Here is a 20,710-nt window from a genome sequence, read left to right on the forward strand (position 1 = left end):
ATTAAGCTTGGCTTCAGGAGCTAGAATTTCAGAACTGTCGGCATTATCCAGGATCCGGATCATGTTGAATTTATTCCCACAGGGGAAGTTCTACTTTCTCCGGAACGTAGTTTTATAGCAAAGAACGAAGATCCTCTGATGAGGTGGGAACCATGGAAGGTTGTACCCCTTCCACAAGATATTTCTCTTTGCCCAGTATCAACCTTACGAGCCTTTCTGTCCAGGACCTCCTCATCCTCATCGGGTCCTCTCTTTAAGAGAGAAAAAGGTGGTACTTTATCTATTAAAGGCATCAGGCAGCAGATCCTGTACTTTATTAAGCAAGCCAAATCTGACTCCTTCCCTAAAGCTCATGATGTCAGGGCAGTAGCCACCTCAATTAACTATTTCCAACACATGAATTTCGATGATTTGAAAAAAAATATACTGGATGGAAATCGCCGACAGTATTTAAGCGCCATTATTATTAAAGTCCTTGGAAGCTCTGAAATTTTCAGCAGTTTGCGGCGGGTAACATAGTTCCCCCGACTCTGCTTAATCTTTAGTAGAAGATCCAGTCCTCCTTTCTGCCTATCTCACCCAGCAGTCCGTCTATACCTGCCATGTTTCATTACGTTGTTACCTTGTCTTAGCTGCTCTTATGATGGTTTATAGCGAAGTTGGGCCCCTTATTTTTTTCGCTAGGGTCACCTCACAATTGATGATATAAATGATCTCTTTGATGTGTTCCCCTTATTATGCTAGGGGTCACTCAAATTTGATTGTATTAATGATCTCTTTGAAGTGATTCCCTTATTTTTTATGGCTAGGGTCACATCGTTTTTATAATGATTACGGTTTTGTATACTAGTCGTACATTCCTTTATTATATTGTATTGAAGTTTGTCTATCAGTTTATTGTTATAAGTTTGATCTTGTACATATAACACACAGATACTAACATATATTCCAGTAAGCCGTAATATATGTTAAATTTAAGTTAAGTTTAAGAAATATTATTAACAAGTTCAATTTTAAGTAATATTTCTATTTTTGTATCATTGTGTATATGTATATCTAGTAGCAATTATATTTCTTTATTTATGATATCTTTTATTTGAGACCCTTTTTTGTCTATTTTAATTTTATTCTTTACAATCTTGTGCTATTTCTCTGGTACGATTTCGCGCAGCGACACGAACTGAGCCCAGAAAAGGGATTTTTGACGTAAGGAAAAAATCTATTTCTGGGCGATTGGTTCGTGTCGCCAGCGAAATCCCGCCCTGCCCATCCCATCGCTCAAGATTGTCTGCTAACTTCAGGATGGCCACCAGAGGCGCAGCAGTCGGCAGCATGGGATGGAGTAGTAGTAGTGCTGCCCACTCTGTGGGTCGGCTCTCCTCTTGTGGGGATTTTGTAGTGGGAGATTTCTATGGCAAGCGGTTCGTGGTAGTGGTCTCACTCGCCATAGTGTTCATACCGACACCCTCTTGGAGGGGTGAGCGAGTCACCGTTGTACTGACCTTTTCTTTATTTTATTTATTCTCTGGTATGTGTTAGTACATTTACCTTAGAAATAATGGATTAAAGATATTTCGCTGGCGACACGAAAACCAATCGCCCAGAAATAGATTTTTCCTTACGTCAAAATCCCTTAATTAAAGTGCCCACCCACCTCCCCTCAGGAGACAGTGGGACTGATAAAAAAATATGATATAAAATGGGAATGGTTCCTGATATCCGCCTCCCAGCGGCGGGAATGGGTACTACCACCTGGCCGCCCACTGCGTGTGCCGCGAATTTTGAAATTCTGTTGGACTTCAGAGAATACAGCTATATATATATCTGCCAGGTAAGTATGAACAAACTTAATTGTATTATAACAATAACATTTTGCAGTACCTCCATCTAGGATTTTTGGATTTATCTCGTTCCTAAGTATCTGGATTGACTTTTGGTTATCGACTCTGGATTGTTGGATTGGCACGCGTGGTAGTGGACTGTTTTTTGAATTTGGATTGGCTTTTTTGTGTACATGATGTCAGGATCAAGTACAGGGAGTTTCAGAGTGTGTGTGAGGAGTGAATGTAAGGTGGAGGGCTTCTTAAACCATTCAGTTGATCCTCACACAGTATGTATGGAATGCAGGGGGCATGTTTGTTTGGTTGATGATCGGTGCAATGAATGCAAGGATTTGACCAATGATGGATGGAAAATGTATGAGACCTATCAGCGTAAATTAGAGCGCGATAGAGTCAGGAGGGCTTCCTCCAGGAGCAAGGTGGCATACGAAAGGTCGTTAAGGAATGTAACATTTCACCCCCTGCTGAACACTGGTATGAATTTTGTTTGCCTCCTAACAAACCTGTGATGTTGCCTTCGGGCCCTGGGGTTTTGGTGGTTTTTTTTTTTTTTTTTTTTCTGGAGAAAGTAATGCCCTTTCTCTGATTCTCGAGTCTCTGCGCACTCTTGAATCGAAAGTGTTGGCCTTGGAAACTGGCCCTGTGAAAGTTTATGATCGTGCCCCTAGTGTTGTGGATGGGGGCGTCAGATCGGCCCCCATAATGCCTCTAGGCACCGAGACCTCTATCGGTACTCCCAGGACTCAGGGAGAGGGTTATGTTTCGAAAGACCGCAAGAGGTTACAGGGGCTCCCCACCGATCTGGCGTCCCTTCGGCAGGCCTTGTTGCAAAGTCCCAGGCTGCCAAGGGGCGCGCTCGAGCGCGTATCCTGAAGGACTGTTTCTCGTCCTCCGAAGCGTCCTCCCCGCGCAAGGGGTGGAGCGCTCGGAGAGACTCGCGTCCTCTGAAAAGGACTTTTCGTTGTGAGGACGCTTCATGTCCTTTTTCACCAGTTTCTTTGCCTTCTTCTCCGGATGCTTATGACGCCTTTCCTCCTCAGAAAAGAGGCAGGTTGTCTTCCGGTGAGGACGTCCAGTCGCGCTACGATCGCTCTTCGGAGAAGCAGGTAGCTGTACCTTCTCGCAGGTTCAGTCCTGCTCCTTCTAGTTCGTCACCTACGAAGAATATTCTTTTGTCCCTTCAGGACCAGCTATCTGCTCTTATGGCTCAGAGGACTCGCCCAGCAGCAGTCGAGCCTAAGCGGAGGAAGGACGTCAGGCTGCCCGTCAAGAGGACGAAGCAGTCTCCTTCTCCCTCTCCGCGTTCGTCTCTTTCCCGATTGCGTCTCCTTCGGATCATCGCCGATCTCGTTCTCCTGATAAAGCTTGCGCTCAGCAGGACGCTTTTCGCTATGAGCAGGACGCTTTATACGCGAAGCAGGACGCTTCCCGTTTTAAGCAGGACGCTTTTCACGCAAAGCAGGACGCTTTCGAGGACGCTCAGCAGGACGCTTTCCATGCTAAGCAGGACGCTTTTCACGAGAAGCGGGACGCTCGTGTGGATGCTCGGAGTGACGTGTCTCCTCATAAGGAGTTTGTTAGAGCTCATAGAGACTCTGTACCTACTGGACTTAGTAGTGCTTTCAAGAAGCATAAGATCACTTCAGTTAGAAGTAAGGCAGTCTCCGTCGTCTCACAGGACGCTTGACGCAGCCAAGACGTTCTGCCTTCTTCGAGCGTTAAGGATCGTCGTAAGGACGATTCCGTGCCCGAAGCGTCAACTTCTAAGCAGCGGAGGTCTTTGATTAAGGCTAGACCCGCTGGACGTACGCCCTCTCCGGATGGACGATCACCGGTTCCTCTTAGAGAAGAAGGGGAACTTAGTAGTCCGGCGAGCTCGGTGGAAGAGGAACCTCCTTCTGTTTCGTCTGTCTCTGACTATAAGGTTCTTGTGCGGCTGTTACGTTCGTCCTTCGGGGACAAGTTTCAGCCGGCAGCTCCTAGGTCTCCTCCCTCGCAACTTTCGTCTTCCAAGTCATATAAGACACCAGAGTTTGTTGAGATGAAGACTTCTCTTTCAACCAAGAGGGCCTTCAAGAAGCTCCAGGACTTTATGACTCGAAGGAAGGATCAGGGCAAGACGACTTTCGCCCTTCCTCCCTCTAGACTCTCCGGAAAAGGAGGCGTTTGGTATGAGACCAAGGAAGACGTGTGTGAAGGTTCCTTCGTCTGCACTTGGGGACTTCTCCAGCTTAGTGGACGCCCAGAGGAGGTCCCTCTTATCAGCTGCCAAGGTGTCCTGGACTCCTTCAGAGACGGACCACCACTTGAAAGGACTGCTGCGTACGTTAGGAGTCTTCAACTTCTTGGACTGGTGCTTGGGAGTTCTAGACCTACAATCTAGAAGCCCTGACTCTCTCAGTCTGGGGGAGCTGTCCAGTGTGTTATCATGCATGGACAATGCCTTCAGGGATGGTTCGGAAGAGCTAGTTTCTCACTTTGGAACAGCTTTCCTTAAGAAAAGAGCTCTGCTTTGTAATTTGTTCATGAAACTTACCTGACAGATATATATATAGCTGTATTCTCCGAAGTCCGACAGAATTTCAAAACAACTCGCGGCACACGCAGTGGGCGGCCAGGTGGTAGTACCCATTTCCCGCCGCTGGAGGCGGATATCAGGAACCATTCCCATTTTCTATTCATATTTTTTCTGTCGCCGGTCGGTAAACACCTGTTTACAGACCTCCTCCCAGGATTTTTGGATTTGACTCGTTCTAAGTATCTGGATTGACTTTTGGTTTTGACTCTGGATTGTTGGATTGGCATACACGATAGTGGACTGTTTTTTGATTTTGGATTGGCTTTTCTGTGAACGTGATGTCGGATCAAGTTCAGTGAGCTTCAGAGTGTGTGTGAGGAGTGATTGCAAGGTGAGGCTACCGAAATCATCGGAGACCCCCACCACAGTATGTATGGGGTGTAGGGGGCATGTTTGTTTGTTGGATGATCGATGCATTGAATGCAAAGTTTGACTGATGATGGATGGAAGGTTGTATGAGTCCTATCGGCGTAAGTTGGAGCGCGATAGGATCAGGAGGTCTTCCTCCAAGAGCGGTTCTACGAAAGGTAAGGGAAGTAACATTTCACCTATTTTAACACCAGTAGAATTTGCTTCACCTAATCCTGTGTTGTTGCCTGAGGGCCCCCTGGTTCTGTGTCTGGAGGAAGGTAATGCCTTTCTCTGATTCTAGAGTCGTTACGCACTCTAGAGTCCAAAGTGTTGGCCCTAGAAAACGGCTCAAGTAAGTGTGTGATCGTGCCCCTAGTGTGAGGAGGGGCGTCAGATCGGCCCCATAATGCCTCTAGGCCTAGACCTCTATCGGACTCCCAGGACTCAGGGAGTGGGTATGTCGAAAGCCGCAAGAGGGTTACGGGGGTCTCCCCACCGATCTGGCGTCCTTCGGCAGGACCTGTTGTTAGTTCCCAGGCTGCCAAGGAGCGTGCTCAGGCTCGCATCCTTAACGGACTGTTTTTCGTCCTCCGAGGGGGGCGCCCCTCCACGCAAGGGGTGGAGCGCTCGGAGAGACTGCGTCCGTTTGAAAAGGAACTTTTCCGAGGGAGGACGCTTTAAGTCCCCTTTCTCCGTTATCGTTGCGGTCTTCTCCTGCGTCGTATGACGCGTTTCCTCCACAGAAGAGAGGTAGGACGTCGTCCGAGGACGACGCTGAGAAGCGCTTCTCTCGCGCCTCGGAGAGGCAGGTTGCTGTACCTGTGAGAAGGAAGGAGGCGTCCCCTCGCCCCTCGTCTTCTCGCAGGCTCAGCCCTTCACCTCCTCTTGTTTCTTCACCAACGAAGAATATTCTTGTGTCTCTTCAAGACCAATTGTCGGCTTTAATGGCTCAGAAGACTCGCCCAGCAGCAGTTGAGCCTAAGCGTAGGAAGGACGCCAGACTGCCTGTCAAGAGGACGAGGCAGTCCCCTTCTCCGTCTCCTCGTTCGTCTCTGTCTCCGCTTGCTTCTCCTTCGGAGCTTCCTCGTTCTCGTTCTACGGGTAGGAAGTCTCGTGGACAGGACGCTTTTCTTCCCTCTCAACGTCCTGATCAGCCCGCGCGTCAGGACGCCTTTGAGGACGATCGGCAGGACGCCTTGGAGGACGCTTTTGAGGACGCTCGGCAGGACGTTTTGCTAGACGCTTTGCCTATTGAGAAGGCTTTCGAGAGCGCCCAGAAGGACGCTTTGAAAGCGAAAGCTGGACGCTTTAGCGGAAAGCGTAAGGACGCTCCTCTAGAGTGAGTAAGAGTAGCCTCTCTTGACGCTCAGCGCGGTCAAGACGCTCTTCGTTCTTCGAGCTCTAAGGATCGACAGAAGGTCGGTCGCTTTGAAGAAGCTGATATCAGTAATCCTCGAAAGCCTTTGTTGAAGGCTAGACCCGTTGGGCGCACGCCCTCTCCAGAGGTGCAATCTCCTTTGCCTCTTAGGGAGGAAGGAGAGCTTAGAAGTCCGGCGGACTCAGTTGAGGAGGAACAGCCTTCAGTTTCGTCTGTGTCCGATTACAAGGTGCTGGTTCGACTGTTACGCTCTTCTTTTGGAGAGAAGTTCCAGCCTGCAGCTCCCAAGTCTCCACCCTCTCAGTTTTCGTCATCTAAGTCATGCAAGGTTCCGGAGTTTGTGGAAATGAAAACTTCTTTGTCCACTAAGAGAGCGTTTAAGAAGTTGCAGGATTGGATGGAACGTCGGAAGGATCAGGGCAAGTCGACTTTCGCCCTTCCTCCTTCAAGACTTAGTGGGAAAGGCGGCATCTGGTATGAGACCAAAGGAGAAGTAGGAGTTTAAAAAGATCCGCCCGTCGTCTTGCCCAAGGGTACTTTGCTAGTCTGGTCGATGCACAGAAGAGGTCTCTTTATCGACTGACAAGATTTTCGTGGACGCCAACGGAGATTGACCCATCACATAGAAAGGTCTGTTAAGGACTCTTGAGCGGTCTTTAACTTTTCTAGAACTGGTTGCTTGGGAGTCCTGGATCTTCAATCTAGGAGTCCAGACTACTTGAGTCTGGGGGAGCTGTCCAAATGTTTGTTTATCCTGCATGGGACAAGGCCGTTCAGGGATGGGTTCGGAAGAGTTAGTGTCTCATTTCGGCACTGCTTTTCTCAAGAAGAGAGCGCTTTTCTGCAAACTTTACAGCTAGGTCTGTTTCTACATCGCAAAAAGCGGAGCTTCTCTTTGCGCCTCTTTCGAGCCATCTCTTCCCCCAGGCTATGGTAAAGGACCTGGCAGTGAGCCTACAGGAGAAGGCTACCCAGGACCTCTTGGCCCAGTCTTCAAGACGTCCCGCAGTCCCTACCACATCGTCTTTTGGACGACCACCTAGGAAGGTTAAACCCCTTCCGTGGCGCTCCTCCCTCGAGAGCTGCTCCTCGAGGGAGAGGGCTTGCAAGAGGAAGAGGTTCCTTCAAACCTAAATCCTCTAAAATGAGAATCAAGTCCTTCAGATGCCGGTCGGAGCAGGCTAAAGTTCTTTGCGGGGGTCGTGGAGAGAGAGAGATACAGATGCGTGGTCCCTCAAGATAGTGGAACAGGGTACAAGATCCCTTTTTGGACCCTCCTCCTCTATCCACAACTCCCAGAGATCTTTCCCCGTCATACCAAGGGGAGAAACGTCAGATTCTTTTAGATCTGTTAGATCAAATGATCAAGAAAAGAGCGGTGGAACAGGTCTTAGACCTGGGGTCACCAGGATATTACAACAGACTTTTCCTGGTACCAAAGCAGTCGTCGGGGTGGCGTCCAGTCTTGGACGTAAGCAGCCTGAATCTTTTCATAGAAAAGAAAAAATTCAAGATGGAAACGCCTCAGTCGGTTCTAGGAGCCTTAAGACCGGACGACTGGATGGTGTCCTTGGACCTACAGGACGCATACTTTCACGTGCCTATCCACCCTCTTTCAAGAAAGTTTCTGAGGTTTATGTTAAAGGACAAAGTTTGGCAATTCCGAGCCCTTTGTTTCGGTTTAAGCACGGCTCCGATGGTATTTACCATGCTCATGAAGAACGTAGCGAGATGGTTACATTCTGCAGGAATAAGAGTGTCCCTGTTATCTCGTACGATTCTTGGCTTATTTCAGAGCTCAGTTCGTCAGAAGAGAGGTGTCTGAAGGACCTTCACTTCACGTTAGCCTTGGCGAGGTCCCTGGGACTTCTGGTCAAACCTCGAAAAAGTCGCATCTGACCCCAACACAGTCCCCATCGTATATGGGGATTCAGATGGATTCAGTGGCTTTTTTCGAGCGTTTCCGTCCCAGGAACGACAGCTGCAAGGCTTAGAGAGAGTTTCGGCCTTCCTGGGGAAGGAAGCTTGCTCTGCGAGGGAGTGGATGAGTCTGCTGGGGACCATTTCCTCGCTGGAAAAGTTTGTTTCCCTGGGAAGACTACACCTCAGGCCTCTCCAGTTTTTCTTGGCAGAAGAATGGAGAGTCAAAGAGGATCTGGATGTGACCTTTATGATCACCAAATCGGTGAAGAACCATCTAAGATGGTGGTTAGATCCTCGGAAGTTTCGAGAGGGGTTGTCCCTAAAGCTTCTGAGCCCCGACCTAGTGTTGTTTTCCGACGCCTCGGTGTCGGGATGGGGAGCAACACTAGGAGGGGAAGAAGTGTCAGGCACCTGGAGGGGGGAACAGGTGTCCTGGCACATCAATGTGAAGGAACTAGCGGCGGTTTTCCTGGCGCTACAGTTCTTCCAGCAAAAGGTTGCAGAAAAAGTTGTCCAAGTCAACTCGGACAACACCACGGCCCTTGCGTACCTAAAGAATCAGGGAGGTACACACTCCCGTCCTCTATTTTACTTAGCGAGGGAGATTCTGCTGTGGGCAGATGCGAGGCGAATCAGGATCCTGACGAGATTTATCGCAGGAGTCCAGAACGTCAGAGCAGACCTTCTCAGCCGACAGGATCAGATCCTGCCGACGGAATGGACGCTGCACCAGGACGTCTGTCGAGAGCTATGGAGACTGTGGGGACGTCCTTTAGTCGACCTATTTGCGACGTCGAGGACGAAGAGGTTGCCTCTTTATTGCTCCCCTGTGTTGGATCCGGGAGCAGTCGCTATAGACGCTCTGCTCTGGGACTGGACGAACCTGGACCTGTATGCCTTCCCGCCATTCAAGATAATGGGGGAAGTAGTAAGGAAGTTCGCGGCATCGGATGGGACGAGGTTGACCCTGATCGCCCCGATGTGGCCCGCGAAGGAAGGAATGGTTCACGGAGGTAAATGTCCTTCATCATAGACTTTCCGAGACGTTGCCCTGGAGGAAAGATCTACTCAGACAGCCCCACTTCGCAAGATATCACCGAAACCTCTCCGCTCTGGGTTGACTGCGTTCAGACTATCGAAAAGTTGGCCAGAGCGAGAGGTTTTTCTTAAGCAGCTGCGAAAGCGATCGCCAACGCAAGGAGGACTTCCTCGAGAGATGTTTACCCCCAGCGAAGTGGGCTTCCTTCAGGGCATGGTGTAGAAAGGAGGGAATTTCCTCTTCCACTACCTCTGTGAGCCAGATAGCCGATTTCCTGCTATTTTTAAGAAATGTGCAGAAGCTGGCAGTCCCGACCATCAAGGGATATGAGAGTATGTTGTCAGCAGTCTTCCGACACAGAGGCCTAGACCTTACTGACAACAGAGATCTTCACGATCTCTTGAGATCATTTGAGACTACCAAGATACCTCAGGCGAGGCCTCCTTCTTGGAACTTAGATTTAGTCCTTAGACTGTTGATGTCGAGTCCTTTCGAGCCTCTCCATGAAGCGTCTCTTAGGAACTTGACGAAGAAGGCTCTTTTCCTAACTGCTCTGGGGACAGCGAAGAGAGTTAGCGAAATTCGAGCCATTTGTAAGCGAGTGGGCTTCAAAGGTGACAATGCTGTCTGCTCTTTGAGTCCCACTTTCCTAGCGAAAAATGAAAACCCGTCTAACCCTTGGCCAAGGAGCTTTGAAATTAAGGGTATGACAAGCCTTGTGGGCCAAGAACCTGAGAGAGCCCTGTGCCCTGTCAGGGCTCTAAAGTTTTATGTTCACAAGACAAAGGAGGTACGAGGTCCCTCAGATAATCTGTGGTGTTCTTGGTTAAACGGCCCGATATACCATTATCCAAGAATGCTTTGGCGTTCTTTCTGAGGGACGTGATTAAAGAGGCTCATTTGTCTTACCAGAAGACCGATTTGAGCCTCTTGCGAGTGAAAGCTCACGAGGTCAGAGCTGTCGCAACCTCGCTTGCCTTCCAAAGGAACATGTCAATCAAGGACATCCTTGACGCCACCTTTTGGAGGAGCAATTCAGTATTCGCCTCACACTACTTGCGAGATGTGAGAACGATATACGAGGACTGTTGTTCTCTTGGGCCATACGTTTCTGCAGACACAGTCTTGGGGGCTGAAGGTAGCTCTCTCCCTATCCCTTAGTTAGGTTTGGTTTAGGTTAGTTTTTTAGTTGTTGTGTTTTTTTGGTTGTGGTGAGTCTTTGGTGAAGACCTCCCATCTCTTAGCTTAGTGTTCAGGGGGTCTTGGATAGTTGGTCAGGTGGTGGTCAGTTGCTTCGTTGCCCTCATATGTATGGCTCGATGCTCTTGTCACATTGAGGTCACGTCCCAGTTGACAGAGCATCCAGAGCGCACCAGCACTACAGGTCTCCACCTGGCTGGCAACTCTGATTAAGCACAAGCAGGCTTAAGTGACAGTAATCACAGAGTCTACTTTGCTAACAGGTGAGGAACCAAGGTGTACATCATCTACTTAATTTAAGTTTCCTACAAATCCTATTCTGTCTCTTCCCACCATCCGAAGGTGGGATTCAGCTATATATATATCTGTCAGGTAAGTTTCATGAACAAAATGTTATTGTTATACAATTAAAGTTTGTTCATACTTACCTGGCAGATATATATAATTAAGTGCCCACCCACCTCCCCTCAGGAGACAGTGGCACTGATAAAATATGAATAGAAAATGGGAATGGTTCCTGATATCCGCCTCCCAGCGGCGGGAATGGGTACTACCACCTGGCCGCCCACTTGCGTGTGCCGCGAGTTTTGAAACTTCTGTCGGACTTGCGGAGAATACAGCTATATATATATCTGCCAGGTAAGTATGAACAAACTTAATTGTATTATAACAATAACATTTCTAGAACGGTAATCGTTCCTATTCCTGCCACCCAGCGGCAGGGGCGGTAGATCACCTGACCTACCTGCAGCGTGTGCCACGAAATTCGAATTTCTGTCGGGGATGACGGAGTCTATAGCTAAGTATATATCTGCCAGGTAAGTATGTACAAAACTTTATTGTATCTTAACAATATCATTTTGTTCATGAAACTTACCTGACAGATATATATATAGCTGTATTTCTGACGTCCGACAGAATTTCAAAATTCGCGGCACACGTTTTTATAGGTGGGGCGGGTCAGGTAGGTAGTCCACCACATTTCCCGCCGCTAAGGGCGGCGGATATCAGGAACCATTCCCATTTTCTATTCATATTTTTTCTGTCGCCGGTGCTGCAAACATCTGTTTTACAGTACCTCCGTCATAGGATTTTTTCATTATCTCGCTTAATATTATCTGGATTGACTTTTGGTATCGACTTCTGGATTGTTGGATTGGCACGCGGAATAGTGGATTGGTTTTTGATTTTGGATTGGCTTTTCTAGATTCAGTATGTCTGGATCAAGTTCGGGAAGTTTCAGAGTGTGTGTGAGGAGTGAATGTAAGGTGAGGCTTCTTAAACCTTCAGTTGATCCTCACACAGTGTTTGTATGGATTGCAGGGGGCATGTTTGCGTGGTTGATGACCGGTGCAATGAATGTAAGGATTTGGATGATGATAAATGGAGGATGTATGAGACCTATCGGCGTAAATTAGAGCGCGATAGAGTCAGGAGGTCTTCCTCCAAGGGCAGCTCTACTAAAGGTAAGGATAGTAACATTTCTCCTCCTCTAACACCAGTAGATTTTGCCCAACCTAATCCTGTTTTGTTGCCTTCGGGCCCCAGTGCTGTGTCTGGAGAAGGTAACACCCTTTCTCTGATTCTAGAGTCTATTCGTGCTCTCGAATCTAAAGTTTTGGCCCTAGAAACCGGCCCAGTGAAAGTTTGTGTTAGTGCCCCTAGTGTTGTGGAGGGGGCGTCAGATCGGCCCCATAATGCCTCTAGGCCTAGACCTCTATCGGACTCCCAGGACTCAGGGAGTGGGTATGTCGAAAGCCGCAAGAGGGTTACGGGGGCTCCCCACCGATCTGGCGTCCCTTCGGCAGGCCTTGTTGCTAAATCCCAGGCTGCCAAGGAGCGCGCACGAGCGCGTATCCTGAAAGATTGCTTTTCGTCCTCCGAAGCGTCCTCCCCGCGCAAGGGGTGGAGCGCTCGGAGAGACTCGCGTCCGTTGAAAAGGACTTTTCGCTTTGAGGACGCTTCACGTCCTATGTCTCCTCTTTCGTCAGAGGACGCTTATGACGCCTTTCCTCCTCAGAAGAGAGGAAGGCTTTCTACCGATGAGGACGTTCGTTTCCACGCACAGGCGTGTTCACCTGAGAGCAGATAGCTGTACCTGCTAGAAGGAAGGAGGCGTCCCCTCGCCCCTCGCCTTCTCGCAGTCTCAGTCCTGCCCCTTCTTTTGCTCCTTCGTCACCTACGAAGGATATCCTTGTGTCCCTTCAGGACCAGATTACGTCGCTGATGGCTCAGAGGACTTGCCCAGCAGCAGTCGAGCCTAAGCGTAGGAAGGACGTTCGGCTGCCCGTCAAGAGGACGAAGCGGCCGCATTCTCTCTCAGCTCGCTCGTCTCTCTCTCCGCCTCCGGATCGTCAACGTTCTCGCTCTCCTAGCAGATCTTTTACTCTCTCAGGAGAAGACGCTCGTCAGGACGCTCGGCGTTCGAAGCAGGACGCTTTGCGCTCTCGGCAAGTAGCGGTTGACGACGCTCGGCAGGACGCTCGGCGTTCTAGACAGGACGCTTTGCAGCTCTCTTCAAGACTCTTTTAAGGACGCTCGGCAGGCACCGCTCGCGGCCGCGCGAAAGCAGGACGCTTCTGGTTATAGACAGGACGCTTTTGAGGACGCTCAGCAGGCGCTCGCCGTGTGAAGCAGGACGCTTTTAGAGCGAAGCAGGACGCTTTGGAGACTGCAAAGCAGGACGCTCGCTTGTCTAAGCAGGACGCTTTTGGCGCCGCTCGTCAGGAAGCTCGCGCTTCCTTTCGTAGAGGAGCTTCTGTTAAGACAGTTAACGTGGCTTCTAAGGATGCTTCTCTTTCGGAAGATGTCCGTGCATCTAAAGATCAACGTACGGCTGCTTCCGTACCTGTAGTGGATACTTCCAACCAACGGAAGTCTTTATTCAGGATTGAGCCTAAGGGACGTACTCTCCCTCTCCTGATAGGCGTTCTCCAGTTCCTCTTAGGGAGGAAGGGGAGCTTAGTAGTCCAGGGAGTTCCGTAGAGGAAGAACAGCCGGTAGCTTCAGCTGTCTCGGACTACAAGGTTCTTGTTAGGCTGTTACGTTCAGCATTCGGGGACAAGTTCCAGCCGACAGCCCCTAGGTCTCCTCCCTCACAACTTTCGTCGTCCAAGACCGTAAAGACCCCTGAATTCGTCGAAATGAAGACGTCTCTGTCGACCAAGAGGGCGTTTAAGAAACTTCAAGACTTTATGTCCAGAAGGAAGGATCAGGGCAAGACCACTTTCGCCCATCCACCCTCTAGACTCGCCGGGAAAGGAGGAGTTTGGTATGAGACCAAGGAGGATGTGGGGATAAAGGTCCCTTCGTCCGCGTTGGGTGACTTCTCCAGTTTAGTGGACGCCCAGAGGAGGTCTCTCTTAGCGTCTGCTAAGGTGACCTGGACTCCGGTTGAGACTGACCACCACTTGAAGGGACTTCTTCGTACCCTTAATGTTTTTAATTTCCTAGACTGGTGTCTGGGAGTTTTGGACCTTCAGTCTAGAAGTCCTGATTCTCTCAGTCTGGGGGAGCTGTCCAGCTTGTTGTCATGTATGGACAAGGCCGTCAGGGATGGTTCGGAGGAGCTAGTTTTCGAATTTTGGAACTGCCTTCCTGAAGAAAAGAGCACTGCTGTGCAATTTTACTGCTAAGTCGGTATCTCCCGCTCAGAAAGCGGAATTGCTCTTTGCGCCTCTTTCTGACCATCTCTTCCCCCAGGCTATGGTAAAGGATCTTGCACAGAGTTTGCAAGAAAAGGCGACCCAGGACCTCTTGGTTCAGTCTTCAAGACGTCCAGCGGTTCCTTCCACGTCAACATTCAGCAAACCCCCGAAGAAAGTCAAACCCTTTCGCGGGGCACCCCCCTCGAGAGCAGCTCCTCGAGGGAGAGGTTTTTCGAGAGGAAGAGCTTCATTCAAACCGAAAAACAGCAAATGAAGATCTCGTCCTTCAGACACCAGTCGGGGCCAGACTGGAATTCTTTGCGGAGTCTTGGAGGCAGAGAGGAGCGGATCCTTGGACCCTCAAGATAGTAGAACGGGGGTACAAGATCCCTTTTCTTCATCCTCCTCCTTTGTCTTCAACTCCCAGAGACCTCTCTCCATCCTATCAGGGAGAGAAGAAAAGTGTTCTTTTCGATCTCTTAGACCAGATGGTCGAAAAAAGAGCGGTGGAACAAGTCTTGGACCTAGAGTCACCGGGCTTCTACAACAGGATTTTCCTAGTGCCGAAGCAGTCGTCAGGTTGGCGCCCGGTCCTGGATGTGAGCAGGCTAAATCTTTTTGTAGAAAAGATAAAGTTCAGAATGGAGGACGCCTCAGTCGGTGCTGGGAGCATTGAGACCTGGCGACTGGATGGTGTCTCTAGACCTGCAGGACGCATACTTCCACGTCCCAGTCCACCCTCTTTCAAGGAAGTACCTGAGATTCGTCTTGGACAACAGGGTTTGGCAGTTCAGAGCCCTTTGTTTCGGTCTCAGCACGGCCCCAATGGTTTTCACAATGATTATGAGGAATGTAGCGAAGTGGCTCCATTCGTCAGGAATCAGGATATCCCTCTACCTCGACGATTGGCTGATCAGAGCGTCGTCGAGGCAGAAGTGTCTGAAGGACCTTCAGTTTACGCTAGCCCTAGCAAAGTCTCTGGGTCTGTTGGTCAACACCGAAAAGTCGCATCTGACCCCGACACAGTCCATCGTGTATCTGGGGATTCAGATGGATTCAGTGGCTTTTCGGGCGTTTCCATCCCAGGAACGTCAGCGACTGGGGTTAGAGAAAGTCGCAGCCTTCTTAGAGAGAGAAGCTTGTTCGGTGAGGGAGTGGATGAGTCTGCTGGGCACCATTTCCTCACTAGAAAAGTTTGTCTCGCTGGGAAGACTGCACCTCAGGCCTCTTCAATTCTTCCTTGCGGAAGAATGGACGTCAAAAGGGGACCTGAATGCGATCCTAAGGATCTCCAACGAAGTAAGAGTACACTTAAGATGGTGGCTCGACCCCCAGAAGTTACGAGAGGGCCTCTCCTTAAATCTTCTGAGCCCCGACCTAGTGTTGTTCTCAGACGCTTCCACTTCCGGTTGGGGAGCAACACTAGGGGGGGAAGAAGTGTCAGGCTCCTGGAGAGGGGAACAGGTAGCCTGGCACATCAATGTAAAGGAACTGGCAGCGATATTCCTGTCGCTGCAGTTCTTCAAAGAAAAACTGTCAAGCAAGGTTGTTCAAGTCAACTCGGACAGTACCACAGCCCTTGCGTATCTAAAGAATCAGGGAGGGACTCGCTCCAGATCCCTTTTTCTCCTGGCGAAGGAAGTTCTGCTATGGGCAGACGCAAGGCACATCAAGATCCTGACAAGATTCGTGGCAGGGGTTCAGAATGTCAGGGCGGACCTTCTCAGCCGCCGGAATCAGATTCTACCAACAGAATGGACCTTGCACCAGGAAGTCTGTCAAAAGTTATGGAAATTGTGGGGACGTCCTCTAGTAGACCTGTTCGCTACATCAAGGACGAAGAGGCTTCCTCTGTATTGCTCCCCGGTTATGGACCCAGGGGCAATTGCAGTGGACGCGTTGCTCTGGAACTGGACAGACCTGGATCTTTACGCCTTTCCCCCATTCAAGATCATGGGGGACGTAATGAGAAAGTTCGCAGCGTCAGAAGGGACAAGGTTGACTCTGATTGCCCCAATGTGGCCAGCAAGAGAGTGGTTCACAGAGGTCATGACGTTCCTTGTGGACTTCCCAAGAACGTTGCCCTGGAGGAGAGATCTACTCAGACAGCCTCACTTCAAAAGGTTTCACCAAAACCTCTCCGCTCTGGCCCTGACTGCGTTCAGACTATCGAAAAGCTGGCCAGAGCGAGAGGCTTTTCAAAGGCAGCTGCGAGAGCAATCGCTAATGCTCGAAGAGCCTCTTCAAGAGCTGTCTACCAGTCTAAGTGGTCTTCCTTCAGGGCATGGTGCAAGAAGGAAGGAATTTCCTCTTCCACGACCTCTGTGAATCAGATAGCAGATTTCTTACTCTATCTAAGAAATGTGCAAAAATTGGCAGTTCCTACAATCAAGGGTTATAGGAGTATGTTGTCTGCCGTTTTTCGCCACAGAGGAATGGACCTCTCCGACAATAAGGATCTGCACGATCTCTTAAGGTCGTTTGAAACTACCAAAATTCCACAAGCAAGACCGCCCTCATGGAATTTAGATGTGGTGTTGAAACATCTGATGCTAAGTCCCTTTGAGCCTCTCCATGAAGCTTCTCTAAGGGACTTAACGAGGAAAACGCTTTTCCTAACTTCTCTGGCGACGGCGAAGAGAGTTAGTGAAATCCAAGCGTTCAGTAGCCTAGTGGGTTTCAAGGGAGACAGCGCTGTCTGCTCGTTGAACCCTTCTTTCTTGGCTAAGAACGAGAACCCGTCTAATCCTTGGCCAAAGAGCTTTGAAATCAAAGGAATATCGAGTCTCGTGGGTCAAGAACCAGAGAGAGCCCTGTGCCCTGTCAGGGCTCTCAAGTTCTATGTGAATAGGACTAGAGAGATAAGAGGTCCCTCAGGTAATCTCTGGTGCTCGGTGAAGAGACCGGATTTGCCGTTGTCGAAGAATGCTGTTGCTTTCTTCTTGAGGACGTCATTAAAGAGGCTCATTCATCTTGCCAGAAGACTGATATGAGCCTCTTTAAAGTGAAAGCTCACGAGGTCAGAGCCGTAGCTACCTCTCTTGCCTTCCAAAGGAACATGTCTATCAGAGATATTCTTGATAGCACCTTCTGGAGGAGCAATTCCGTATTCGCCTCACATTACCTCCGGGATGTGAGGACGATTTACGAGAACTGTAGTTCTTTGGGACCTTACATTTCGGCAGACACAGTTTTGGGGGCTGAAGGTAGCTCTCTCCCTATCCCTTAGCTTAGTTAGGTTAGTTTATTGTGTTTTTTGGTTGATGGTGAGATCTTCTGTGAAAATCTCCCATTCCATAGTGTTAATATCAGGGGTTTTTTGCGTTAGTTGGTCAGGTGGTGGTAGGTTGCTGTGTTACTGCCATATGTTTGCCTAGATGGTCTTGTCACATTGTGGTCACGCCCCCGTTGACAGAGCATCCAGAGAGCGCCAGCACTACAGGTCAACACCTGGCTGGCAACTCTGATAAAGCATAAGCAGGCTTTAGGTGACAGTAATCACATAGTCTACTTTGCTATCAGGTAAGGAACCAATAAGTTAATCTTTTATTTTAATTTAAATTTCCTAAAAAATCCTAGTCTGTCTCTACCCACCATCCGAAGGTGTGATTCAGCTATATATATATCTGTCAGGTAAGTTTCATGAACAAAATGTTATTGTTATAATACAATTAAGTTTGTTCATACTTACCTGGCAGATATATATACTTAGAGTGCCCACCCTCCTCCCCTCAGGAGACAAGGGCCATAAATAAATATGAATAGAAAATGGGAATGGTTCCTGATATCCGCCGCCCAGCGGCGGGAATGGGTACTACCACCTGACCGCCCCACTACGTGTGCCGCGAATTTTGAAATTCTGTCGGACGTCAGAAATACAGCTATATATATATCTGCCAGGTAAGTATGAACAAACTTAATTGTATTATAACAATAACATTTTTAACTCTGTATTTAATTGGTTTAACAACAACCCAGTTAAATCTTTAAGCATACTATTCAAAAGATTGAAGTTTCATCAGCAAAATGCGATATATGAAACCCCCATGTGAACTAAAATAAGCATGTGAAGTCTTCATAAATTATGTGTTCAAGGCAATTTTTAAAATCCAATATAGTGTCTCTTCGGGATGTGAGGAATTCATCACTCACATAACGGTCATGTCCTTCCAAGCCTTCCCATGCTCATTTGAACAATATTTGTGTATATACAGGGTAAAATACTGAATGGCTAGCCTCTACCATAGTGCAACCACCCTCCTGAAAATCGGACATTATGGCCTTAATTTGTGACTTGGGAGAAAAACTTAGTTCGAGAGAAAAGTAGAGATCTTGAGTTGTTGCTTCAATGGACGCTGGCTCTTGACTAATGTCTATCCTGGGTTACAAGACGTGTTAGACTACTTTTTTGGGAAGGTGGTCGTGCTACGGCAGAGGATGGCTATTTGGTATTGACCCTATGTATGCAATGTTCATTGATATAACTTAAGATTGTAGTTGTAATCAGCACAATAAAATATATTAGTGAAAGTATGAGACGTCTTATTCCCGGGGTCATGTTTAGAACTGAAATGCATTGTTACCTGTAGTCAGTGATTTTATCCTTGCTGCCATCACAACTGAAACTCCAGCACTTATTTATTTCACTCCAAATTCCACTTGAAATATGTGAGTTTGTTCACAGTGAAACCATGGCGGGAACAATTTTTCAGCCATATTGTACATCTGGCTGCTGAAAACATCGGTGAGCAGACGATGGTTTAGTGAATTGTTTATGACAAAAATTTTGTATTTATTTGCTAGCACTTTTCATTGATTCAAGTCTATGTTACTATTTTAATTTTTTAAATTTTTATTAATTATGGCTGAAATAAATGTAACCTTTAATGATTGCGTGCCAGGAATGGCAAATGGAAACATTGTTGCCAATTTAGTGGAGCTTGGCACATATGCTGATGCCTTTACAAACTGTTTTCATGAAATCTAGCTGTCATAGTTATGCAATAATGATAAAATTGCTCTAATATTTATGTATATTACAAATAGATATGCTAAATTCACTTGTTTCCACAGTTTTGTGTAAGTCTTATTCCCAGTTTCGAGGGTAAACACATACAAATTTGTAACTGTGAAGTACAAAATTATAAGATTCCCTGACTACTATGTCACAACCAATTTTGGTAGCAATAAGTTGTACAGCCTTATGGCGGTAATTGTATGACAAAATAATTTTTCATCCAGGCGGTGAAGTGTAATGTGGGCCTTTATTTTCCCAACTGCTTGAGATAGGCCTCTCTTATGGTTTCTGTTCTTTAAGCCTACTTTTCATCTTACCATACCCCTGTGAAAATATGTAGGAACCCAAGTGGAAAGCCAGGATTTAAATCTTAATAAGGAAAATGAGAATTATTGGTAAGGATCATCACCATTTGTTGTATACGTATTGCCTCAAGTTTTTCATCTCTGTATGTTAAACTAAAAAGAGGTGATGTGGCACTTGATATAAATACTGTACTACCTCACCCAACCTAACCTCACATGGGATGTTCTGCCTTACCAGACTGGATGGAAATATACACCATTGAAGGCTTAATTGAATGTTACCAAATTTTCGGTACATTATAAATATGTTGGTGTGTCGTTGTATATTTGTTAATTGATCTTTGAAGTGTTGAGCTTTGCTAAGCCTTTGGTGATGTCAATGGATCCTCAAGGGAACTTTTTTTGTGAATACCTTACAGCAATCTGTACTTAACTGTATACCAGTGTGCTTTTGATTATTTTGTAGTACTTTTGAATTATCTAATTATAATTCTTATTAGTGAAATTCCACATTTTTACATGTTTCTCTATAACATAAATTTAGTTAAACTGCTGTGAATCCAGGGCAGTACAGTGGGGAAAATATCTTTCGAGAACAACCTCCCAGTGAACATTTGTGAATGTATGAGCAATGAAGTGTTCTTGGCTTTTCCTCCTACCAGAGAAACCTCAGTCTGAACATAGATATATTTTATCCAAATTATTATCATTCCCCTCCCCTGTACAGTTGTTATTCTTGATGTAGGCTCCCACTGAACTGTTTAACCCCAATCTGACTCTACTGGGGCAGAGCTGGTGTATCAAAGATTACCATGAAACTCTTTTGTGAAAAATTGTTACAGATTAACTTTTCCGATATCTTTGTCCCCATGAGGGTTTTTATACTTCAATAACTTGAAGTAGTCTTGGTACTGTACTCTATGTATCACTTAGTAATGGAGTGACACAGGGTATGTTCTAAGTCATCAAAAGAGTCGGTTATTGTAATTCAGATTACATTATCTTTCAGGTAAGCCTAACAGGTGAAGAACATGAAGTGACAAGGATAGAGCGCATCGGTGCTCACTCTCACATCCGGGGTCTTGGTCTGACGGATGATTTAAATGCTAAACCATCTGCCCAAGGAATGGTTGGCCAAGTCAAGGTAAGTTTTGAACACTGAAAATTGCTATTTTGTAAATTGCTTAACATTTTAGTTAATATATTACAGTATTTACATTAACCCTCTCGTGATCTGATGACGCATAGCGCGTCAATAAATTTTTTTCCATAAATGACAGTAAGTTATTTTCGGGAGAAATTCACGAAAAAAACGTGTCAATCATAGAAAATGTAGTCGATGCCATTGGTTCGATGGACAGATGATGAATCTCGAATTAAACACAAACCCAACGCTGCTAGCTTACTTAGCTACAATATAAAACGTCAACG

General features: G+C 47.4%; 1 protein-coding gene across 1 annotated transcript in view; it reads left to right on the top strand.

Moving 5' to 3' along the window:
- The window catches only part of LOC135201447 (ruvB-like 2), a 54,324-nt gene that overhangs the window by 926 nt on the left and 32,688 nt on the right, over positions 1-20,710 (top strand). The window contains exon 2 of the mRNA XM_064230400.1: positions 20,289-20,423. Within this exon, the coding sequence (XP_064086470.1) occupies positions 20,289-20,423 (135 nt within the window). The remainder of the gene's footprint in view (positions 1-20,288; positions 20,424-20,710) is intronic.

Source organism: Macrobrachium nipponense, chromosome 23 (genome assembly GCF_015104395.2).
Source record: "Macrobrachium nipponense isolate FS-2020 chromosome 23, ASM1510439v2, whole genome shotgun sequence".
NCBI lineage: Eukaryota > Metazoa > Arthropoda > Malacostraca > Decapoda > Palaemonidae > Macrobrachium > Macrobrachium nipponense.